Source organism: Bombina bombina, chromosome 3 (genome assembly GCF_027579735.1).
Source record: "Bombina bombina isolate aBomBom1 chromosome 3, aBomBom1.pri, whole genome shotgun sequence".
Taxonomy (NCBI): domain Eukaryota; kingdom Metazoa; phylum Chordata; class Amphibia; order Anura; family Bombinatoridae; genus Bombina; species Bombina bombina.
In genome coordinates this window covers 14684444-14712312 of record NC_069501.1, presented here as the reverse complement: position 1 = coordinate 14712312, position 27869 = coordinate 14684444, and the positions used below count along the sequence as shown (strand labels likewise).

The following is a 27869-nucleotide window of genomic DNA, read 5'->3' as shown; positions in this document are numbered from 1 at the left end:
TACATATAGAGGTATAAATAAACACAGAGATATGACAGATAACAGACTAATAATACAGTTACACTATATACATATAGAGGTATAAATAAACACAGAGATATGACAGACAACAGACTAATAATACATTTATACTATATACATATAGAGGTATAAATAAACACAGAAATATGACAGACAACAGACTAATAATACATTTACAGTATATATATATAGAGGTATAAATAAACACAGAGATATGACAGACAACAGAATAATAATACATTTACACTATATACATATAGAGGTATAAATAAACACAGAGATATGACAGACAGACTAATAATACATTTACACTATATACATATAGTGGTATAAGGGGAATGAAAGGTAGCAGAGTCTCCTGTAATGGAGTTAAGGGATGAGCTGACAGGCTAGTGGAAAATCCCAGTGCAGTGTAGTAGCAACAATGTTGCAAGGTGAGGGGAGGTCTTAGGCTCACCTAATATAAAGGAAGTTCTGGAACAATCTGGCCTCTTCCACCTGGGATTTTGCAAGGAGAAAGTTTTGCCATTCTTCAAGTGAAAATGTCTAGGTCCAGGAGAAGTGCTGCGGTGCCCATTCGCTTCAGGGAGTCCCCTAGGAGATCCTCGAGGAGTGCACCTGTGATTGAAGAGGAGGATGAGGATGTGGTGCCACCAACTCCGGAAAAAACAAGGCCAGTATCCTCTGCTTTGATTCCTAATGTTGTGGTAATTAACCCCCCAGCCCCTGAGCTTGCACCCGCCGGGCCCGGTGCTGTTATGGTTGCGGGACAGGCGGGTGCAGTGAGCACTGGCCCATCTGGCCTGGACACGGCTCTGGAGGCGGGCCTGGGGGCCCTTATGGCCTCCGGAATGTCTCCTGAGGCGGCGGCGGCCATTGTGGGCATGTTTAAGGCCCTCACGGCCGCTGTGCTGCCTCCGGTGGCAGGCCGGGTGGAACCAGGGCCTACCGCCCCTCATCATCCCCCTTTTGTGGGCCAGGGGCCTAGCGACCCTCATCAGGCAGGGCCCTGTATTGAAAATCATCCGGCCGGGTCCCTAGGGCCCGGCCCGGATGCCTCATTGGTGGCTCAGTCGGCTACTGGAGCGGGGCCTGCGGGTCCTCGCCCACTCACCAGACCGCCGCTTTCATTGGTGGCTCAATCGGAGCCTGCAACTACCAGTGCAGGCTCCGGTTGCGGCCTTGCGTCCGCCGCGTCCATTTCCGGCCGGTCAGGTGACACGCGTGACGTCACTTCCGGCGCCGCGGTAGTCACACGGCCGGAACCTGGATCGGAGAGACGCATTCAGCGAGCGCGCAAGAGGCCTAGCCGGGTACTCTCCACAGGTGAGGGGGGAGTATCCGGGCGGGCCTGCTCCGCTGCGCGACACTCTGCAATAGCTAGCATGGCAAACAGAGCAAGTCTCTTACAGAGGGGCCGCGGCGTGCAGAGAGGGAGGCTCAGGGGGTCTAATGTTAACAAGCAGGCTTATGGGAGAGCTAGAAGCGCATTGCTGGAGCGCCAGTGGTATAACAGGGGGGGTGCCAGCAGCAACTATGTACCCCAAACAAGGGAGAATGCGCCCACTGATGGGGCACAGGGCGAGTCGCTATGCACAATAACTGCAGGGGTCCAGGGAGGCCAAGGGCTTGTTGCTGCAGGTGCTCAGAGCGTTCATTCAGTCAGGGAGCGCGTGGTCAGAGAATCCCCCTATGTGGCAGGGCCAGCGAATGAATGGAGTGGTGATATGAATGACGAGAGGGCTAGAGGGGTCCCAGACAGGGCCGGGGGCAGTACTTCTACCCCGATTGGGGGCGGCAGTCAAGGGGGACACATGGCTGGCCTGGATACTCCCCTCTTGTTTGTTTCTCCCCCACAGGACATGGTGCCTACACCGCAGAGGACAGAGGGCCCGGGTACAACGGGAGTAGGACTATCTGTACAGCCGTCAGGCGGATCAGTGGCAGCTGCACCAGGAATATCTACCCCTTCAACATCGGCAGTTGGTGAGAGAAATTTATTTAATTTGTCACGCATCACTGACACCGACTATAGCACTGATTCAGACTCAGATGGTGGGAAGAAATTAGGGCTTAACAGTAAGGGGCAGCGTCGCATGTTCAAAATGTTAAGGCTATTGGTGGCTGAGCGTAATCAGGCTAGAGGTTTAGGTAGCATGGAGCAGCCTGCGCCGATAGCGGGGCAAAGCACAGCGGCAATATCCAAGGGCACTGGCCAGGGAGGCGAGAGCGCTGCGCAGCTGCAGGACATGTCAGTCAGTACCAGGAGGGTGGCGTTGCAGGGGGACTCTTATCCCTGCAAGATCCATTGCCTCCATGCACATCTCAAACCCAAGACGGTACAGAAAATCCGCGATCATAAATACGTCAATATGTTCGAGCTGTCCCTTGAGGCGCAGCGAGACAAAGAGCGTAGTGAGGATGGGACTGGGCCAAAGAAGATCCAGCGCCCAGATACATTTGAGGAGTGGAGGAAGTGCTTTCGGGTATTCTCCTCCTGCTACATCGAACAGAGGCCGGAAGCCGCGGTTGATGTAATTAAGTACGCGGAAATCATTGAATGTATCTATAATAGATATGGGGAAGGCATGTGGCGTGCTTATGATAGCGAATTTAGGCGGAAGATGGTCGGTAACCCGGTCTTGAACTTTGGGGTAAAAGACTTGGACCTGTGGTCCCTGCTCATACCGGAAAAGGGGGGGGCAGGAGTTTCCTTGCTGCGGTCAGGGCTCCAGAGGCCAACGGGCCCCATCAAGCGGAGAGGCAGGGAGTGCTGGAAGTACAATGAGAAGCAGTGTGACAAAGGAGCTTCCTGTTCCTTTCGGCATGCTTGCATGTACTGCAGCGGTCAACACCCAGGTGTTGAATGCCCGAAGCGGAGGGACGGAGGAGCCTTCCGTGGGGCAAAATCGGGGGGGGCTGGACAAAAGAGCTCCAACACCCCTGAAGCTGGACGCCATTAGACCTTGGCTGGCGGCCTACCCAGACAGGGTGTCGGCTGCCAACCTACTAGCGGGGATTGGCGAAGGTTTCAAGATACCAACATTGGGGTTGGTAATGGGGTCCTCGTCGCACAAGAATCTGAAGTCGGCTAACGAAATGCCGGGCGAAGTTAGGGTGAAACTGAGCAAAGAAATTGCTCTGGGAAGATTTGCTGGTCCATTTGAACAACCTCCCATCCCTGAACTGGTTATTTCCCCTTTAGGGGTGGTTCCCAAAAAGGAACCAGGGAAGTTCTGCCTGATTCAGCATTTGTCCTATCCGAAAGGGGGTTCCGTCAATGACGCAATAGACCCACTGATAAGCTTGGTGTCTTACCAATCGTTTGACCAGGCGTTGGAATTGGTGGTGGCGGCGGGTCCGGGCGCGCTGCTAGCCAAAATGGACATCGAATCTGCCTTTCGGTTACTCCCCATACACCCAGCATCTTTCAGACTGATGGGGTGTAAATTCGAGGGGAATTATTTTGTAGACAAATGCTTGCCCATGGGTTGCTCGCTATCGTGTGCTTATTTTGAAGAGTTTAGCTCATTCTTGCACTGGGCCATTATCACGGCGGCCGGCGGGGGAATAGTCGCTCATTATCTGGACGACTTCCTGCTGGTTGGCGCCGCGAACACACGCGAATGCGATCGACTGATCGCAGTAATGCGTAGGCTAATGTCGAAATTTGGAGTGCCACTGGCTGAGGAAAAAACACAGGGCCCCTGTACAAGACTCACGTACTTGGGGATCGAAATTGACACTGCTGCAAGGCTATGTCGTCTCCCAGCCGATAAGGTGGAAGCAATGCTCTCGGCGGTGCGCAAAGCCAGGGCAGCGAAGAGCATGCCCCTGAGGGAGCTTCAGTCAGTGCTAGGCTTACTCAACTTCGCGTGCAAAATTATACCCATGGGTCGCGTGTTTAACAGGAGGATGGAAGCTTTACTTTCCAGTCCGCACGGCACACGTAAAGTGTCGGTTTCGGAAGACATGCGGGAAGATTTGAAGGTATGGGAACTCTTCCTGCAAGGCTTCAATGGAACACTGCTGTGGCGCGCTCCTAGGGTTTCCAGTCAGACAGTGCACCTGCTGACGGATGCAGCTGGAGCAGCAGGTTATGGCGCCTATTTGGACGGGCAATGGAGCGCCGAGCCATGGCCCTTGTCATGGGTCCGAGCCGGACTGACAAGGAACTTGACACTTCTGGAGCTCTTTCCCATAGTTGTGGCTATGGAGCTCTGGGGGCCGGCGTTAAAGGATCGCTACATAGTGTTTTGGACGGACAACGCTAGCGTTGTGTTCGCCATAAATAGGTTGTCTGCGTCGTCACCGGTAGTTGTTAGGTACTTGCGACAGCTAGTGCTGAGGTGCTTGCAATACAATATTCAGTTTTCCGCGAGGCACGTTCCCGGGGTCAACAACACCCTGGCGGACGCACTCTCGAGGTTTCAATGGGAACAGTTTCGCAGACTGGCCCCTAACGCAGCAGCAGTTGGCTTACCTTGTCCCCACTCTATTTGGCAGTTGGCGGGGCAGGGAGGTCCATAGGGCACCTAGTGAGGGCATCCCTGGCGCCGAACACGTGGAGAGCTTATTCACAGCACTGGGGCGAGTGGGTAAGTTACTGTCACGAACAGGGCGCAGCGCCGGAAAGGGTCTCGAGGGATCTGTTCTTGGAGTGGCTGGCAGAGAAACACGGGCAAGGGACTTCGAAGGGCGCTATATCCAATAGAATAGCTGCAATCTCCTTCTTTTGCAATATGCTAGAGTGGCCCAATATCACGAAAGGTTTCCTGGTGAAGCAAGTGATTAAGGGCTGGGGAAGGCTCGAGGGTAGAGCGAAAGATGCGCGCGAACCTGTCACATTTTGTAGGCTAGCCAGGCTGGTGGACGCAATCGAGGGCATTTGCGTCGAACCCGGCGAAAGAGAACTGTTTCAGTGCGTATTCTCCTTGGCGTTCTTTGCGGCCCTCAGGCCAGGCGAGCTGGTCGCAACCTCAAAGGATGCGGTTAACACGGGTATGCAGTTGGCTCATGTCAAACTGGCGGGCGATAATTTGTTATTGTTTATCCCGCACTCGAAGACTGACCAGGAGGGGAAAGGGGTGTGGATCACTCTGACTCCCTCAGCATCGGGCGTCTGCCCGGTTGTGAGTACAAGGGCCTACATGGCGCAGCGACCGCGGGGCCCCGCCCAGTTCTTAGTGCATTCCGACGGATCGAATCTCTCCCGGTACCAGTTCGCAGCTGTGCTCAGAAAGGTAGCGCTTGCAGCAGGTTTGGGGAAGTGTAGAATCACCCCCCATTCCTTCCGAATAGGGGCTGCCACCAGCGCGGCGGCGCTAGGTTGGAAGGGAGAACGCATACAGAAGTTGGGCAGATGGAGGTCCCAATGTTACAAGTCTTACGTGCGCCCCCCAGCTGAGGCTTAAGGGGTATTCGGTGTAGGAGTAAGGAAACAGGCGTTTTACAGTTGTTCTGGTTGTGTTGTTTAATTTTAGTCTAAGGTGATTGACTATGTAATCCGTTTTTCAGGTGTGGCTACAGGTCCTTCTCGCATCTGGATAATAGGGCACTCCTACGTGCACTGGGCGGCACTGAAGGCCCATTCTCTTCCTGAGGGGCAGCAGTTGGGGATTCCGACGTCTAAGGCATCAATACGGTGGTTGGGCCGTAGAGGCTTACAGTGGGATGGTTTGCCTGCCCTCCTCCAGAATGCCAGACATAGATGGGGACAGCCCCACATCATCCTCCTTCACATGGGGGGAAATGATATAGGGAGTGCACCGGCTCTGGACCTCATCAATGCGATGAGGTCGGATGTCAAGTGGATCTGTACCACGTTCCCGGGGGTTAGGCTGGCTTGGTCCAACATAATCCCCCGGCTGCGTTGGAGATATTTTCCCACACCTAGGATAGCATATAGGGTTAGAAAAAAAGTTAACAGGGAGCTGGGTAGAGCAGTACTAGAGGTAGGGGGTTTTGTGGTCCGCCATGAACTGATCTCAGCGGACAAAAAAGGGCTGTATCGCCCGGACGGGGTGCACCTGTCCGACGAAGGGCTGGTGATCTTCCTGGTGGACCTCAAAACGGCTCTGGTTAGTAATATTTAGCGGGTGGCGGCAAGAGCCCGGTTTATGTGGGAGTGCCTGTCTCTTGTGGCGGGAGGTCGTAGCCATCAACAATTGAGGGCGGAGTCTGCAGAGGTGACAGTCGGGCTAATGGGCGGGGGTGATGTCCTCAGGTCGTGACCTGGGGGGCCCCGCCCCGCGGGTCTGCTGGCTGAAGATCCTTTAGGACGTCCGCGCCTATTAGACGGAATGGGGTGGGGCCACATTTGCGCCCCACCCTTGGCATTTGCAATTCCACAACATCTGGCTGCGACCTCTTGTCATATGGAGCTAATAGTTTACTAGGCCTCGAATGCCGCCACAGGTTAAATATTTGAATGACTTCCGTTGAAGTCAAGTTAATATTTGTTAATAAATATGACCATCGTTATGGTCTTTAAATCCCAGCTATCTGTGTCGTGTCTTTATTTATAAGTTAAGTAGTTATGTTAAGTTGTTTTTGTAAGGGGTTGGAACTACCAGATACAGCATCAGCCCTTAGGGGAATGAAAGGTAGCAGAGTCTCCTGTAATGGAGTTAAGGGATGAGCTGACAGGCTAGTGGAAAATCCCAGTGCAGTGTAGTAGCAACAATGTTGCAAGGTGAGGGGAGGTCTTAGGCTCACCTAATATAAAGGAAGTTCTGGAACAATCTGGCCTCTTCCACCTGGGATTTTGCAAGGAGAAAGTTTCCCTCCCTCCCAACCCTATGGTTAAATGGTTAATTAAGTAGTTGCTAATGCAACATTTTTAGGCGTCATTCAGGCAGATGGCTTCCCGGACGGGTTGCTGGTCCTTTAGATGCGAAAGGCAGGGATGGGGTTAGTTGACCTAGTCTTGGTAAGACCTTAGCCGTAATTTATTTGCTTCCTGGATGAGCTTTGCTGCAGGGCTTGGCCATACCAGTGCCTTAGAGGCGGAAGCGCATCATAACATCCACGTATCTCCTAATGGCGGGAGGTCGTAGCCATCAACAATTGAGGGCGGAGTCTGCAGAGGTGACAGTCGGGCTAATGGGCGGGGGTGATGTCCTCAGGTCGTGACCTGGGGGGCCCCGCCCCGCGGGTCTGCTGGCTGAAGATCCTTTAGGACGTCCGCGCCTATTAGACGGAATGGGGTGGGGCCACATTTGCGCCCCACCCTTGGCATTTGCAATTCCACAACATCTGGCTGCGACCTCTTGTCATATGGAGCTAATAGTTTACTAGGCCTCGAATGCCGCCACAGGTTAAATATTTGAATGACTTCCGTTGAAGTCAAGTTAATATTTGTTAATAAATATGACCATCGTTATGGTCTTTAAATCCCAGCTATCTGTGTCGTGTCTTTATTTATAAGTTAAGTAGTTATGTTAAGTTGTTTTTGTAAGGGGTTGGAACTACCAGATACAGCATCAGCCCTTAATAAACACAGAGATATGACAGACAACAGACTAATAATACATTTATACTATATACATATAGAGGTATAAATAAACACAGAGATATGACAGACAACAGAATAATAATACATTTACACTATATACATATAGAGGTATAAATAAACACAGAGATATGACAGACAACAGAATAATAATACATTTACAATATATACATATAGAGGTATAAATAAACACAGAGATATGACAGACAACAGAATAATAATACATTTACACTATATACATATAGAGGTATAAATAAACACAGAGATATGACAGACAACACAATAATAATACATTTACACTATATACATATAGAGGTATAAATAAACACAGAGATATGACAGACAACAGACTAATAATACATTTACACTATATACATATAGAGGTATAAATAAACACAGAGATATGACAGACAACAGAATAATAATACAGTTACACTATATACATATAGAGGTATAAATAAACACAGAGATGTGACAGACAACAGAATAATAATACATTTACACTATATACATATAGAGGTATAAATAAACACAGAGATATGACAGACAACAGAATAATAATACATTTACATTATATACATATAGAGGTATAAATAAACACAGAGATATGACAGATAACAGACTAATAATACATTTACACTATATACATATAGAGGTATAAATAAACACAGAGATATGACAGACAACAGAATAATAATACATTTACACTATATACATATAGAGGTATAAATAAACACAGAGATATGACAGACAACAGAATAATAATACATTTACACTATATACATATAGAGGTATAAATAAACACAGAGATATGACAGACAACAGAATAATAATACATTTACACTATATACACATAGAGGTATAAATAAACACAGAGATATGACAGACAGAATAATAATACACTTACACTATATACATATAGAGGTATAAATAAACACAGAGATATGACAGACAACAGAATAATAATACATTTACACTACATACACATAGAGGTATAAATAAACACAGAGATATGACAGACAGAATAATAATACACTTACACTATATACATATAGAAGTATAAATAAACACAGAGATATGACAGACAACAGAATAATAATACAGTTACACTATATACATATAGAGGTATAAATAAACACAGAGATATGACAGACAACAGAATAATACATTTACACTATATACATATAGAGGCATAAATAAACACAGAGATATGACAGACAACAGAATAATACATTTACACTATATACATATAGAGGTATAAATAAACACAGAGATATGACAGACAACAGAATAATAATACAGTTACACTATATACATATAGAGGTGTAAATAAACACAGAGATATGACAGACAACAGAATAATAATACAGTTACACTATGTACATATAGAGGTATAAATAAACACATAGATATGGCACACAACAGACTAATAATACATTTACACTATATACATATAGAGGTATAAATAAACACAGAGATATGACAGACAACAGAATAATAATACATTTACACTATATACATATAGAGGTATAAATAAACACAGAGATATGACAGACAACAGACTAATAATACATTTACACTATATACATATAGAGGTATAAATAAACACAGAGATATGACAGACAACAGACTAATAATACATTTACACTATATACATATAGAGGTATAAATAAACACAGAGATATGACAGACAACAGACTAATAATACATTTACACCATATACATATAGAGGTGTAAATAAACACAGACATATGACACACAACAGACTAATAATACATTTACACTATATACATATAGAGGTATAAATAAACACAGAGATATGACAGACAACAGAATAATAATACATTTACACTATATACATATAGAGGTATAAATAAACACAGAGATATGACAGACAACAGACTAATAATACATTTACACTATATACATATAGAGGTATAAATAAACACAGACATATGACACACAACAGACTAATAATACATTTACACTATATACATATAGAGGTATAAATAAACACAGAGATATGACAGACAACAGAATAATACATTTACACTATATACATATAGAGGTATAAATAAACACAGAGATATGACAGACAACAGAATAATACATTTACACTATATACATATAGAGGTATAAATAAACACAGAGATATGACAGACAACAGAATAATAATACAGTTACACTATATACATATAGAGGTATAAATAAACACAGAGATGTGACAGACAACAGAATAATAATACAGTTACACTATATACATATAGAGGTATAAATAAACACAGAGATATGACAGACAACAGACTAATAATACAGTTACACTATATACATATAGAGGTATAAATAAACACAGAGATATGACAGACAACAGACTAATAATACAGTTACACTATATACATATAGAGGTATAAATAAACACAGAGATATGACAGACAACAGACTAATAATACAGTTACACTATATACATATAGAGGTATAAATAAACACAGAGATATGACAGACAACAGACTAATAATACAGTTACACTATATACATATAGAGGTATAAATAAACACAGAGATATGACAGACAGAATAATAATACATTTACACTATATACATATAGAGGTATAAATAAACACAAAGATATGACAGACAACAGAATAATAATACATTTACACTATATACATATAGATGTATAAATAAACACAGAGATATGACACAACAGAATAATAATACATTTACACTATATACATATAGAGGTATAAATAAACACAGAGATATGACAGATAACAGACTAATAATACATTTACACTATATACATATAGAGGTATAAATAAACACAGAGATATGACAGACAACAGAATAATAATACATTTACACTATATACATATAGAGGTATACATAAACACAGAGATATGAAAGACAGCAGAATAATAATACATTTACACTATATACATATAGAGGTATAAATAAACACAGAGATATGACAGACAACAGAATAATAATACATTTACACTATATACATATAGAGGTATAAATAAACACAGAGATATGACAGACAACAGAATAATAATACATTTACACTATATACATATAGAGGTATAAATAAACACAGAGATATGACAGACAACAGAATAATAATACAGTTACACTATATACATATAGAGGTATAAATAAACACAGATATATGACAGACAACAGAATAATAAGACATTTACACTATATATATATATATATATATATATAGAGGTATAAATAAACACAGATATATGACAGACAACAGAATAATAATACAGTTACACTATATACATATAGAGGTATAAATAAACACAGAGATATGACAGACAACAGAATAATAATACATTTACACTATATACATATAGAGGTATAAATAAACACAGAGATATGACAGACAACAGAATAATAATACATTTACACTATATACATATAGAGGTATAAATAAACACAGAGATATGAAAGACAACAGAATAATAATACACTTACACTATATACATATAGAGGTATAAATAAACACAGAGTTATGACAGACAACATAAGGGTCAAATCGCCATGACTTCATTCCCACCTTACCCAATAAAGACACAGACACATATTTGGAGGTATAAGACCGTGAAGCAAGGTCGCGTTTATTAAAACCTATCCAGGCAAACTCTAAACTTATTAACTTGGGAAGATTAAGGCTTATCTATGGGTGGCGGCATCTGAGGCTAAACTATATTCTAAGCCTATCCATAATTTAGTATATATATATATACAACCAGCGTAGTGAGGTCACCGGCCCGGATTGGTTGTTGCAATGCTCCTGCCGAGCATTGCCCTTCAGAGGCTGGCATCATCCACAAGGGGTTTCTAGGTCAGCAGGCCCGCGGGGAGAGGCGTTACAAGCTGCGACTTGCAACATCATGCCCCTCCCATTAGCTCGACCACACCCTCGCGGAAACCATAAAAATTATTTGGCCGGGACCCCGCCACGCCAGCCGATAATTTCTACTCTTATGCTAGCAAATTGCTCCATACCCTTTAGGGTCATCATTTAGGCATAAGACGCACAACAAACACCCATGATGTGAAGCCAAAAATTACCACTTTGGACTTAAGATCAGCTAGCCTGAGTAGGCATGCCCCTGCCAAAGTCCTAACAAAACCACCCTAATGGCAGCTGTTCACTCAGTGCCGCCCCCCTTTCCTGCAAAAAATATCAAACACGTTAACAACAAGGGAGGGATGGGCGGGGAAAAAAACCTTTCTCCAGCAGTTGCAGACAAGAAAGAGGAAGTGTTCCAGCATCCATGCACTTTTATAACAGGTAAGAGTCCCCACCCCACATATTGCAACAATTGTTGCAAACTCACACACTGCACAGCTTTACATTTCAGTCAGGCAGCATAACCCTTAAGACGTTACATGCACAAATATGCCTTTCACTACCATAAGGGTCAAATCGCCATGACTTCATTCCCACCTTACCCAATAAAGACACAGACACATATTTGGAGGTATAAGACCGTGAAGCAAGGTCGCGTTTATTAAAACCTAACCAGGCAAACTCTAAACTTATTAACTTGGGAAGCTTAAGGCTTATCTATGGGTGGCGGCATCTGAGGCTAAACTATATTCTAAGCCTATCCATAATTTAGTATATATATATATACAACCAGCGTAGTGAGGTCACCGGCCCGGATTGGTTGTTGCAATGCTCCTGCCGAGCATTGCCCTTCAGAGGCTGGCATCATCCACAAGGGGTTTCTAGGTCAGCAGGCCCGCGGGGAGAGGCGTTACAAGCTGCGACTTGCAACATCATGCCCCTCCCATTAGCTCGACCACACCCTCGCGGAAACCATAAAAATTATTTGGCCGGGACCCCGCCACAAGAGATACCACACCTGCCTCCCATAATGGAGCTCTTGCCGCCACACCTAGGGATAGCTAACTGACATGCCGCCTCAACGCGCCAGCTAGATTAGCCAAAAATAGCTCTAACCCTTCTTCAGTTAAATGAACCCCGTCCGGCCTGTACAGCCGCTTGCAGTCCCCCAAGATGTTATCATGCCTGATCACAAAGCCACCTTCCTCCACGATCAACCTCCCCACATCTCTGTTCAACTTCTTCCGGATACGGTAGGCTGAACGGTGCACTCTCACATGCCGCCACTGCAAGCGCGCTATCACATTTGACCAAGCCACTCGTACCCCCGGGAAACGCACTTTCAACCAACGTACATCTGATTGAATGATGTTCACCAACTCCAGCACAGGCAAACTCCCTACATCATTTCCACCCAGATGCAACACAATCAACGAAGGCCGTCCCCAACGAAGGAAGGCCTCCTCCAGACGACCTGGCAAATCACTCCACAACATTCCCCTTTTCCCCAGCCATCTAATGGAAACCGCATCTGGACGAAATCCCAGCTGCTGGCCGCCCGGGCGCCTCAAAGCGTGAATGGCCGCCCAGTGAACGTACGAGTGGCCGACTATCCACGCTCTACACGGAGGGGCTCTTACACCTAAAATCAACAAAAATTTTCATTACTAAGTCCCCGCCCATTTTTTAATACCCACCCCTCCCCTTTTCCACTATCTACACTTTACTCTGAAGGGGTCTAATGTATGTCCTATACCGTTTGGAACTCCACCTTCCCAGTTTCTTAATTTCCCGCTCTGACGCCCCAGCCGCAGCCGCGCTGGTGGCTGCTCCAATGCGAAAGGAGTGGGGAGCGATGAGCCCAGGGTCCAAGCCGACCCTCTTAGCAGCTTCCTCCAACACCCTCCGAAACTGGAATCTGGACAGGTTAGACCCATCCGCGTGAATAAAAAACTGCCTTGAACTTCCTGGCCTGTTCGCCGAAAAATCAGAAGCAAGCCGGACGGGGCAACACCCCACAAAGTCCTGCTGCTGTATGGACAACCATACACCTTTCCTGTCTTGATCCGTCTTTGATCTAGGGATAAATAACAATAGCGCTTTCAAGTCAAACCTGACATGCTGCGCTTGGATACCACAACCTACCGCCGACCTGGTTGGACTAACTATCTCGCCTACTCTCAGGGCCCCAAAGAAAGCAACCGCAAACGCCGCCCTAAACAAAGCAACCTCATACTCATCCGCGCACACTTCCGGCAGCGCTGCCAATAAGGCCCCCAGCCGCTGAATTGTAATGGGCTCTCGCCGATCTGCCGACTTAGCCTCTATCCTGCCCCAGCCTTTCATTACCTGCCTAACCAGAAACGCATTCGTCCCATCCTGGATACCCTTCCATTTAGCGAAAAAGGATAAGGCAGCTAGCCTTCCTTGCATGGATCCTTTTCTACAGCCACTTTCCTTCAAACACACCATCCACTCAAGCAACAAAGCTGGCGATCCGGATTCCACCGGAACGCCCTTACCCTTGAGGAAAACTTCCCATTCGGCCCAGTACTTGCCGTAGGCCTTCCAGGTAGCAGGTGCCAGCGACGCCTGAACCATTGAAGTCAACACGTCCCCCCTTCCGCCACCTGCCAAAGAAAGGAAGGACAAGGAGTACCAACCTCTGCTGCCCTTGGTGCCAGCTTTCTGAATGCCTCCCATTGGCCTCGCGACAACGCATCCGCCAATACATTATGCCAGCAAAAACAGAAAAAACCTTTCTCCAGCAGTTGCAGACAAGAAAGAGGAAGTGTTCCAGCATCCATGCACTTTTATAACAGGTAAGAGTCCCCACCCCACATATTGCAACAATTGTTGCAAACTCACACACTGCACAGCTTTACATTTCAGTCAGGCAGCATAACCCTTAAGACGTTACATGCACAAATATGCCTTTCACTACCAGACTAATAATACATTTACACTATATACATATAGAGGTATAAATAAACACAGAGATATGACAGACAACAGACTAATAATACAGTTACACTATATACATACAGAGGTATAAATAAACACAGAGATATGACAGACAACAGACTAATAATACATTTACACTATATACATATAGACGTATAAATAAACACAGAGATATGACAGACAACAGAATAATAATACATTTACACTATATACATATAGAGGTATAAATAAACACAGAGATATGACAGACAACAGAATAATAATACATTTACACTATATACATATAGAGGTATAAATAAACACAGGGATATGACAGACAACAGAATAATAATACATTTACACTATATACATATAGAGGTATAAATAAACACAGAGATATGACAGACAACAGAATAATAATACATTTACACTATATACATATAGAGGTATAAATAAACACAGAGATATAACAGACAACAGACTAATAATACATTTACACTATATACATATAGAGGTATAAACACAGAGATATGACAGACAGCAGAATAATAATACATTTACACTATATACATATAGAGGTATAAATAAACACAGAGATGTGACAGACAACAGAATAATAATACAGTTACACTATATACATATAGTGGTATAAATAAACACAGAGATATGGCAGACAACATAATAATAATACATTTACACTATATACATATAGAAGTATAAATAAACACAGAGATATGACAGACAACAGACTAATAATACATTTACACTATATACATATAGAGGTATAAATAAACACAGAGATATGACAGACAACAGACTAATAATACATTTACACTATATACATATAGAGGTATAAATAAACACAGAGATATGACAGACAACAGACTAATAATACATTTACACTATATACACATAGAGGTATAAATAAACACAGAGATATGACAGACAGAATAATAATACACTTACACTATATACATATAGAGGTATAAATAAACACAGAGATATGACAGACAACAGAATAATAATACAGTTACACTATATACATATAGAGGTATAAATAAACACAGAGATATGACAGACAACAGACTAATAATACATTTACACTATATACATATAGAGGTATAAATAAACACAGAGATATGACAGACAACAGAATAATAATACAGTTACACTATATACATATAGAGGTATAAATAAACACAGAGATATGACAGACAACAGAATAATAATACATTTACACTATATACATATAGAGGTATAAATAAACACAGAGATATGACAGACAACAGAATAATAATACATTTACACTATATACATATAGAGGTATAAATAAACACAGAGATATGACAGACAACATAATAATAATACATTTACACTATATACATATAGAGGTATAAATAAACACAGAGATATGACAGACAACAGACTAATAATACATTTACACTATATACATATAGAGGTATAAATAAACACAGAGATATGACAGACAACAGAATAATAATACATTTACACTATATACATATAGAGGTATAAATAAACACAGAGATATGACAGACAACAGAATAATAATACAGTTACACTATATACATATAGAGGTATAAATAAACACAGAGATATGACAGACAACAGAATAATAATACAGTTACACTATATACATATAGAGGTATAAATAAACACAGAGATATGACAGACAACAGACTAATAATACATTTACACTATATACATATAGAGGTATAAATAAACACAGAGATATGAAAGACAACAGACTAATAATACAGTTACACTATATACATATAGAGGTATAAATAAACACAGAGATATGACAGACAACAGAATAATAATACATTTACACTATATACATATAGAGGTATAAATAAACACAGAGATATGACAGACAACAGAATAATAATACATTTACACTATATACATATAGAGGTATAAATAAACACAGAGATATGACAGACAACAGAATAATAATACAGTTACACTATATACATATAGAGGTATAAATAAACATAGAGATATGACAGACAACAGACTAATAATACAGTTACACTATATACATATAGAGGTATAAATAAACACAGAGATATGACAGACAACAGACTAATAATACATTTACACTATATACATATAGAGGTATAAATAAACACAGAGATATGACAGACAACAGAATAATAATACAGTTACACTATATACATACAGAGGTATAAATAAACACAGATATATGACAGACAACAGACTAATAATACAGTTACACTATATACATATAGAGGTATAAATAAACACAGATATATGGCAGACAACAGAATAATAATACAGTTACACTATATACATATAGAGGTATAAATAAACACAGAGATATGACAGACAACAGAATAATAATACAGTTACACTATATACATATAGAGGTATAAATAAACACAGAGATATGACAGACAACAGACTAATAATACATTTACACTATATACATATAGAGGTATAAATAAACACAGAGATATGACAGACAACAGACTAATAATACAGTTACACTATATACATATAGAGGTATAAATAAACACAGAGATATGACAGACAACAGACTAATAATACAGTTACACTATATACATATAGAGGTATAAATAAACACAGCGATATGACAGACAACAGACTAATATTACATTTACACTATATACATATAGAGGTATAAATAAACACAGAGATATGACAGACAACAGACTAATAATACAGTTACACTATATACATATAGAGGTATAAATAAACACAGAGATATGACAGACAACATAATAATAATACAGTTACACTATATACATATAGAGGTATAAATAAACACAGATATATGACAGACAACAGAATAATAATACACTATATACATATAGAGGTATAAATAAACACAGAGATATGACACACAACAGAATAATAATACATTTACACTATATACATATAGAGGTATAAATAAACACAGAGATATGACAGACAACAGACTAATAATACATTTACACTATATACATATAGAGGTATAAATAAACACAGAGATATGACAGACAACAGACTAATAATACAGTTACACTATATACATATAGAGGTATAAATAAACACAGAGATATGACAGACAACATAATAATAATACAGTTACACTATATACATATAGAGGTATAAATAAACACAGATATATGACAGACAACAGAATAATAATACACTATATACATATAGAGGTATAAATAAACACAGAGATATGACACACAACAGAATAATAATACATTTACACTATATACATATAGAGGTATAAATAAACACAGAGATATGACAGACAACAGACTAATAATACATTTACACTATATACATATAGAGGTATAAATAAACACAGAGATATGACAGACAACAGACTAATAATACAGTTACACTATATACATATAGAGGTATAAATAAACACAGCGATATGACAGACAACAGACTAATATTACATTTACACTATATACATATAGAGGTATAAATAAACACAGAGATATGACAGACAACAGACTAATAATACATTTACACTATATACATATAGAGGTATAAATAAACACAGAGATATGACAGACAACAGAATAATAATACAGTTACACTATATACATATAGAGGTATAAATAAACACAGAGATATGACAGACAACAGAATAATAATACAATTACACTATATACATATAGAGGTATAAATAAACACAGAGATGTGACAGACAACAGACTAATAATACATTTACACTATATACATATAGAGGTATAAATAAACACAGATATGACAGACAACAGAATAATAATACATTTACACTAGATACATATAGAGGTATAAATAAACACAGAGATATGACAGACAATAGAATAATAATACAGTTACACTATATACATATAGAGGTATAAATAAACACAGAGATATGACAGACAACAGAATAATAATACATTTACACTATATACATATAGAGGTATAAATAAACACAGAGATATGACAGACAATAGAATAATAATACAGTTACACTATATACATATAGAGGTATAAATAAACACAGAGATATGACAGACAACAGAATAATAATACATTTACACTATATACATATAGAGGTATAAATAAACACAGATATATGACAGACAACAGACTAATAATACACTATATACATATAGAGGTATAAATAAACACAGAGATATGACAGACAATAGAATAATAATACAGTTACACTATATACATATAGAGGTATAAATAAACACAGAGATATGACAGACAACAGAATAATAATACAGTTACACTATATACATATAGAGGTATAAATAAACACAGAGATATGACAGACAACAGAATAATAATACATTTACACTATATACATATAGAGGTATAAATAAACACAGCTATATGACAGACAACAGAGTAAAGCTCCGTAGCGCAGCCCCATTAAAGTCTATGGGGAAACAAGAATCTACGTTTACACCCTTACATAAACCCCAAGTCTAAACACCCCAAATCTGCTGCCCCTAACATCACCGCCACCTACATTACATTTATTAACCCCTAATCTGCCACCCCCGTCGTCGCTACCTAACTACAATTATTACCCCTAATCTGCTGCCTCTAACATCGTCGTCACCTACATTACACTTATTAACCCCTAATCTGCCACCCCCGACATCGTCGCCACCTAACTACAGTTATTATCCCCTAATCTGCCACCCCTTACATCGTTGCTACCTATATTACATATATTAACCCCTAATCTGCTGTCATTAACATCGTTGCTACCTAAGTACACTTATTAACCCCTAATCTGCTGTCTCTAACATCGTCGCTACTTTACTAAAGTTATTAACCACTAACCCTGTCTTAACGTAACCCTAACACCCACTAACTTTAAAATAATTACAATAACTAAAAATAAATATTCCTATTAATAGCTACATTATTCCTATTTAAAACTAAATACTTACCTGTAAAATAAACCCTAAGCTAGCTGCAATATAAATAATCGTTATATTGTATCTAGCTTATGTTTATTGTTTTTCACAGGTGAGTTTGTATTTATTTTAACTATGTAGATTAGTTATTATATAGTTATTCACTATTTATTAACTACCTAGTTAAAAAAAATACAAAGTTACCTGTAAAATAAAACCCTAACTCAGGGTTCTTCAAACCACGCGTCGGGACCCATTACTGGGTCACAACACCATTTTTACTGGGTCACGGCTTGTGTGTGTGTTGTATGAGAATGTGTGTGTAGTATGAAAATGTGTGTGGTGTTTGTGTCTGTTGAATAAGAGTGTGTGTGGTGTGTTTGTTGCATAAGAGTGTGTGGTGTGTCTGTTGCATGAGAGTGTGTGTGGTGTGTCTGTTGCATGAGAGTGTGTGTGGTGTGTCTGTTGCATGAGAGTGTGTGAGGTGTGTCCGTTGCATGAGAGTGTGTGTGGTGTGTCTGCTGCATGAGAGTGTATGAGGTGTGTCTGTTGCATGAGAGTGTGTGTGGTGTGTCTGTTGCATGAGAGTGTGTGAGGTGTGTCCGTTGCATGAGAGTGTGTGTGGTGTGTCTGCTGCATGAGAGTGTGTGTGGTGTGTCTGTTGCATGAGAGTGTGTGTGGTGTCTGTTGCATGAGAGTGTGTGAGGTGTGTTTGTTGCATGAAAGTGTGTGTGTGTGTGTGTCTGTTGCATGAGAGTATGTGTGGTGTGTCTGTTGCATGAGAGTGTGTGGTGTGTCTGTGTAATGAGAGTGTGTGTGGTGTGTCTGTTGCATGAGAGTGTGTGAGATGTGTCTGTTGCATGAGAGTGTGTGTGGTGTGTCTGTTGCATGAGAGTGTGTGGTGTGTCTGTTGCATGAGAGTGTGTGTGATGTTTCTGTTGCGTGAGAGTGTGTGTGGTATGTGTGTGTGTTGCACGAGAGTGTGTGTAGTGTGTGTGTTGCATGAGAGTTGTGTGGTGTGTCTGTTGCATGAGAGTGTGTGAGGTGTGTCTCTTGCATGAGAGTGTGTGTGTTGCATGAGAGTGTGTGTGGTGTTTGTTGCATGAGAGTGTGTGTGGTGTGTCTGTTGCATGAGAGTGTGTGAGGTGTGTCTGTTGCATGAGAGTGTGTGAGTTGTGTCTGTTGCATGAGAGTGTCTGTGCTGTGTCTGTTGCATGAGAGTGTGTGGTGTGTCTGTTGCATGAGAGTGTGTGTGGTGTGTCTGTTGCATGAGAGTGTGTGTGGTGTGCGTGTTGCATGAGAGTGTGTGTGGTGTGTGTGTTGCATGAGAGTGTGTGTGGTGTGTCTGTTGCATGAGTGTGTGTGTGTCTGTTGCATGAGAGTGTGTGTGGTGTGTGTGTTACATGAGAGTGTGTGTGGTGTGTGTGCTACATGAGAGTGTGTGTGGTGTGTCTGTTGCATGAGAGTGTGTGAGGTGTGTCTGTTGCATGAGAGTGTGTGAGGTGTGTCTGTTGCATGAGAGTGTGTGAGTTGTGTCTGTTGCATGAGAGTGTCTGTGCTGTGTCTGTTGCATGAGAGTGTGTGGTGTGTCTGTTGCATGAGAGTGTGTGTGGTGTGTCTGTTGCATGAGAGTGTGTGTGGTGTGCGTGTTGCATGAGAGTGTGTGTGGTGTGTGTGTTGCATGAGAGTGTGTGTGGTGTGTCTGTTGCATGAGTGTGTGTGTGTCTGTTGCATGAGAGTGTGTGTGGTGTGTGTGTTGCATGAGAGTGTGTGTGGTGTGTGTGCTACATGAGAGTGTGTGTGGTGTGTCTGTTGCATGAGAGTGTGTGTGGTGTGTGTGTTGCATGAGAGTGTGTGTGGTGTGTAGAGTGTGTGTGGTGTGTGTTTTGCATGAGAGTGTGTTATTACATTTTACAACACTTTGAAGTTTGACTACAATCAGGAGTAAAGTACACACACATTTAGTCACTTGAGTCAGACTAGTTTGGGGATGTGCACTGCACAGGGGTGTGCACTGCTTACAGGGCAGTGTACTTTTTAACAATTGCATATGTTCACATTTTCAAAGTGAACATTTTATAAGTGAGGCAATAATTTTTAAGAATTATACAAGAATTACACTCAATACTCTCCACACTGCTGGTTACTAACTAACAAACTGCCTACTGACATCTACTAAGGAATGCTGAGTTAACCTACTGGGGCCTAGTTATCAAGCCATCAACCTCAAATACGCTGGAATTCCGTAGCGTATTTGTGGCAAGGCTGATTCGCCTTAGTTATCAAAGGCTCGAGACCGGCAAAAGTAGAATTTTGTGACGTAAACTTCGATCCGCCGGACTCAGTCCGACACAGATCGATTCTTACGTCACTCCAGATGTTCCGCACACAAGTGCGGCACAATCTCACTACTTTTGCTAGTTATCAAATGACTAGCAGGTACGCTCGGCACTTTTACGGCCCAGCGTACCTGGTTTTCAAACCGCCACCCCTGGAGGCGGCGGATCCCATAGGAATCAATGGGAGTCTGACCATAGCGAAAGTACAAGTTCGCTGCTGCCAGGCATCCCATTCATTCCTATGGGAGCTGTCTACACCTAACACCCTAACATGTACCCAAAGTCTAAACACCCCTAGTCTGCCCCCCTACACCGCCGCAACTAAATAAAGTTATTACCCCCTAAACCGCCGCTCCCGGAGCCCACCGCAACTATAATAAATGTATTAACCCCTAAACCGCCGCTCCCAGAGCCCACCGCAACTATAATAAATGTATTAACCCCTAAACCGCCGCTCCCTGAACCCGCCGCAACCTATATTAAATGTATTAACCCCATCCTGCCCCCCCTAAACCGTCGCCACCTATAATAAAATTATTAACCCCTATCCTGCTGATCCCGCACCTCGCCGCAACTAAATAAATAGTTTAACCCCTAAACCGCCGCTCCCTGAACCCGCCGCAACCTATAATAAATTTATTAACCCCTATCCTGCCCCCCCTACACTGCCGCCACTGTAATAAAATTATTAACCCCTAAACCTAAGTCTAACACTAACCCTAACGCCCCCCTAAGTTAAATATTAATTAAATAAATCTAAATCATATTTCTATTATTAACTAAGTTAATCCTATTTAAAACTAAATACTTACCTATAAAATAAACCCTAATATAGCTACAATATAAATAATAATTATATTCTAGCTATTTTAGGATTTTTTTTAATTTTACAGGCAACTTTCAATTTATTTTAACTAGGTACAATAGCTATTAAATAGTTATTAACTATTTAATAGCTTACCTAGTTAAAATAAAGAGAAATTTACCTGTAAAATAAAAACTAACCTAAGTTACAATAACACCTAACACTACACTATACTTTAATAAATGAATCCTATTTAAAACTAAATACTTACCTGTAAAATAAACCCTAAGATAGCTACAATATAATTAATAATTACATTGTAGCTATCTTAGGATTTATTTTTATTTTACAGGTAACTTTGTATTTATTTTAGCTAGTTAGAATAGTTATTAAATAGTTATTAACTATTTAATAACTACCTAGCTAAAAGAAATACAAAATTACCTGTAAAATAAATCCTAACCTAAGTTTCAATTAAACCTAATACTACACTATCATTAAATTAATTAAATAAACTACCTACAAATACCTACAATTAAATACAATTACATAAACTAACTAAAGTACAAAAAATAAAAAAAGCTAAGTTACAAAAAATAAAAAAATAAGTTACAAACATTTTAAAAATATTACAACAATTTTAAGCTACTTACACCTAATCTAAGCCCCCTAATAAAATAACAACCCCCCCCAAAATAAAAAAAATGCCCTACCCTATTCTAAATTAAATAAATTTCAAAGCTCTTTTACCTTACCAGCCCTTAAAAGGGCCATTTGTGGGGGCATGCCCCAAAGAAAACAGCTCTTTTGCCTGTAAAAGAAAAATACAACCCCCCCCAACATTAAAACCCACCACCCACATACCCCTAATCTAACCCAAACCCCCCTTACAAAAACCTAACACTAATCCCCTGAAGATCATCCTACCTTGAGTCGTCTTCACTCAGCCGAGCAGCGATGGAACCGAAGTGGACATCCGGAGCGGAAGAAGTTAATCCTCCAAGCGGTGCTGAAGAAATCTTCCATCCGATGAAGTCATCATCCAGGCGGCGCTGAAGAAGTCTTCGATCCGGGCGATGTCATCTTCCAAGAGGCGCTGAAGAGGTCTTCTATCCTTGCGATGTCATCTTCCAAGCCGGGTCTTGAATCTTCATCCCGCCGACGCGGAACATCCTCCTTTCCCGACGAACTACCGACGAATGAAGGCTCCTTTAAGGGACGTCATCCAAGATGGCGTCCCTTCAATTCCGATTGGCTGATAGGATTCTATCAGCCAATCGGAATTAAGGTAGGAAAAATCTGATTGGCTGATGGAATCAGCCAATCAGATTCAAGTTCAATCCGATTGGCTGATCCAATCAGCCAATCAGATTGAGCTCGCATTCTATTGAGATTGAGCTTGCATTCAGATTGAGCTCGCATTCTATTGACGTCCCTTAAAGGAGCCTTCATTCGTCGGTAGTTCGTCGGGAAAGGAGGATGTTCCGCGTCGGCGGGATGAAGATTCAAGACCCGGCTTGGAAGATGACATCGCAAGGATAGAAGACCTCTTCAGCGCCTCTTGGAAGATGACATCGCCCGGATCGAAGACTTCTTCAGCGCCGCCTGGATGATGACTTCATCGGATGGAAGATTTCTTCAGCGCCGCTTGGAGGATTAACTTCTTCCGCTCCGGATGTCCACTTCGGTTCCATCGCTGCTCGGCTGAGTGAAGACGACTCAAGGTAGGATGATCTTCAGGGGATTAGTGTTAGGTTTTTGTAAGGGGGGTTTGGGTTAGATTAGGGGTATGTGGGTGGTGGGTTTTAATGTTGGGGGGGGTTGTATTTTTCTTTTACAGGCAAAAGAGCTGTTTTCTTTGGGGCATGCCCCCACAAATGGCCCTTTTAAGGGCTGGTAAGGTAAAAGAGCTTTGAAATTTATTTAATTTAGAATAGGGTAGGGCGTTTTTTTATTTTGGGGGGGTTTGTTATTTTATTAGGGGGCTTAGATTAGGTGTAAGTAGCTTAAAATTGTTGTAATATTTTTAAAATGTTTGTAACTTATTTTTTTATTTTTTGTAACTTAGCTTTTTTTATTTTTTGTACTTTAGTTAGTTTATGTAATTGTATTTAATTGTAGGTATTTGTAGGTAGTTTATTTAATTAATTTAATGATAGTGTAGTATTAGGTTTAATTGAAACTTAGGTTAGGATTTATTTTACAGGTAATTTTGTATTTCTTTTAGCTAGGTAGTTATTAAATAGTTAATAACTATTTAATAACTATTCTAACTAGCTAAAATAAATACAAAGTTACCTGTAAAATAAATATAAATCCTAAGATAGCTACAATGTAATTATTAATTATATTGTAGCTATCTTAGGGTTTATTTTACAGGTAAGTATTTAGTTTTAAATAGGATTCATTTATTTAAGTATAGTGTAGTGTTAGGTGTTATTGTAACTTAGGTTAGTTTTTATTTTACAGGTAAATTTCTCTTTATTTTAACTAGGTAAGCTATTAAATAGTTAATAACTATTTAATAGCTATTGTACCTAGTTAAAATAAATTGAAAGTTGCCTGTAAAATTAAAAAAAATCCTAAAATAGCTAGAATATAATTATTATTTATATTGTAGCTATATTAGGGTTTATTTTATAGGTAAGTATTTAGTTTTAAATAGGATTAACTTAGTTAATAATAGAAATATGATTTAGATTTATTTAATTAATATTTAAGTTAGGGGGGCGTTAGGGTTAGTGTTAGACTTAGGTTTAGGGGTTAATAATTTTATTACAGTGGCGGCGGTGTAGTGGGGGGCAGGATAGGGGTTAATAAATTTATTATAGGTTGCGGCGGGTTCAGGGAGCGGCGGTTTAGGGGTTAAACTATTTTTTTATTTGCGGCGAGGTGCGGGATCAGCAGGATAGGGGTTAATAACTTTATTACAGAGGGCGGCGGTATAGGGGGGGCAGGATAGGGGTTACTAGGTATAATGTAGGTGGCAGCGGTGTCCGGGAGCGGCGGTTTAGGGGTTAATACATTTATAAGACTTGCTGCGGGGTCTAGGAGCGGCGGTTTAGGGGTTAATACATTTTTAATAGTTGCGGCAGGGTCTAGGAGCGGCGGTTTAGGGGTTAGTAACTTTATTTAGTTGCGGGGGGCTCCGGGGGCGCCGGTATAGGGGGTAGAACAGTGCAGTTTAGTGTGAGTGCTTAGTGACAGGCTAACAAAAAAGCTGTCAAACAGCCGAAGAGCAGTGAGATCGGATGAGTGATAACTCTCACAGGCCTAGATTTAGAGTTCGGCGGTAGCCGTGAAAACCAGCGTTAGAGGCTCCTAACGCTGGTTTTAGGCTACCGCCGGTATTTGGAGTAACTCAAAATAGGGTCTAACGCTCACTTTTCAGCCGCGACTTTTCCATACCACAGATCCCCTTACGTCAATTGCGTATCCTATCTTTTCAATGGGATCTTCCTAACGCCGGTATTTAGAGTCGTTTCTGAAGTGAGCGTTAGAGCTCTAACGACAAAACTCCAGCCGCCGGAAAAAAGCAGGAGTTAAGAGCTTTCTGGGCTAACGCCGGTTCATAAAGCTCTTAACTACTGAACCCTAAAGTACACTAACACCCATAAACTACCTATGTACCCCTAAACCGAGGTCCCCCCACATCGCCGCAACTCGAAGAATTTTTTTTAACCCCTAATCTGCCGACCGCCACCTACGTTATACTTATGTACCCCTAATCTGCTGCCCCTAACACCGCCGACCCCTATATTATATTTATTAACCCCTAATCTGCCCCCCTCAACGTCGCCGACACCTGCCTACACTTATTAACCCCTAATCTGCCGAGCGGACCTGAGCGCTACTATAATACAGTTATTAACCCCTAATCCGCCTCACTAACCCTATCATAAATAGTATTAACCCCTAATCTGCCCTCCCTAACATCGCCGACACCTAACTTCAATTATTAACCCCTAATCTGACGACCGGAGCTCATCGCTACTATAATAAATGGATTAACCCCTAAAGCTAAGTCTAACCCTAACACTAACACCCCCCTAACTTAAATATAATTTAAATCTAACGAAATTAATTAACTCTTATTAAATAAATTATTCCTATTTAAAGCTAAATACTTACCTGTAAAATACATCCTAATATAGCTACAATATAAATTATAATTATATTGTAGCTATTTTAGGATTAATATTTATTTTACAGGCAACTTGGTAATTATTTTAACCAGGTACAATAGCTATTAAATAGTTAAGAACTATTTAATAGTTACCTAGTTAAAATAATAACAAAATTACCTGTAAAATAAATCCTAACCTAAGTTATAATTAAACCTAACACTACCCTATCAATAAATTAATTAAATAAAATACCTACAATTACCTACAATTAACCTAACACTACACTATCAATAAATAAATTAAATACAATTGCTACAAATAACTACAATTACATAAACTAACTAAAGTACAAAAAATAAAAAAGAACTAAGTTACAAAAAATAAAAAAATATTTACAAACATAAGAAAAATATTACAACAATTTAAACTAATTACACCTACTCTAAGCCCCCTAATAAAATAACAAAGACCCCCAAAATAAAAAATGCCCTACCCTATTCTAAATTAATAGAGTTAAAAGCTCTTTTACCTTACCAGCCCTGAACAGGGCCCTTTGCGGAGCATGCCCCAAGAAAATCAGCTCTTTTGCCTGTAAAAAAAAACATACAATACCCCCCCCCCCCAACATTACAACCCACCACCCACATACCCCTAATCTAACCCAAACCCCCCTTAAATAAACCTAACACTAAGCCCCTGAAGATCTTCCTACCTTGTCTTCACCATCCAGGTATCACCGATCCGTCCTGGCATCCGGTGCTGAAGAGGTCCAGAAGAGGCTCCAAAGTCTTCCTCCTATCCGGCAAGAAGAGGACATCCGGACCGGCAAACATCTTCTCCAAGCGGCATCTTCGATCTTCTTCCATCCGGTGCGGAGCGGGTCCATCTTGAATCAGCCGACGCGGATCCATCCTCTTCTTCCGGCGTCTCCCGACGAATGACGGTTCCTTTAAGGGACGTCATCCAAGATGGCGTCCCTCGAATTCCGATTGGCTGATAGGATTCTATCAGCCAATCGGAATTAAGGTAGGAATATTCTGATTGGCTGATGGAATCAGCCAATCAGAATCAAGTTCAATCCTATTGGCTGATCCAATCAGCCAATCAGATTGAGCTCGCATTCTATTGGCTGTTCCGATCATCCAATAGAATGCGAGCTCAATCTGATTGGCTGATTGGATCAGCCAATAGGATTGAACTTGATTCTGATTGGCTGATTCCATCAGCCAATCAGAATATTCCTACCTTAATTCCGATAATTCCGATAAGGTAAAATAATGAAGGCTCCTTTAAGGGACGTCATCCAAGATGGCGTCCCTTCAATTCCGATTGGCT

The 27869-nt window shown here is 40.9% G+C and overlaps 1 protein-coding gene across 1 annotated transcript; it reads left to right on the top strand.

The window, feature by feature from the left end:
- The first annotated feature begins 1343 nt into the window (after positions 1-1343).
- LOC128652791 (uncharacterized) lies at positions 1344-7421 on the top strand. Its single transcript, XM_053705726.1, has 2 exons — positions 1344-2007; positions 5539-7421. The coding sequence occupies exons 1-2, from the start codon at positions 1407-1409 to the stop codon at positions 6114-6116; spliced, it is 1179 nt and encodes a 392-aa protein (XP_053561701.1). The 5' UTR covers positions 1344-1406; the 3' UTR covers positions 6117-7421.
- The last annotated feature ends 20448 nt before the right edge of the window (positions 7422-27869 follow it).

Excerpts from the sequence above, each read along its gene's own strand:
- LOC128652791 (XM_053705726.1), top strand. The coding sequence starts at position 1,407 with ATGGCAAACAGAGCAAGTCTCTTACAGAGGGGCCGCGGCGTGCAGAGA. Across the intron at positions 2,008-5,538 it reads CCCTTCAACATCGGCAGTTG|GTGTGGCTACAGGTCCTTCT; the intron begins GTGAGAGAAATT and ends TCCGTTTTTCAG.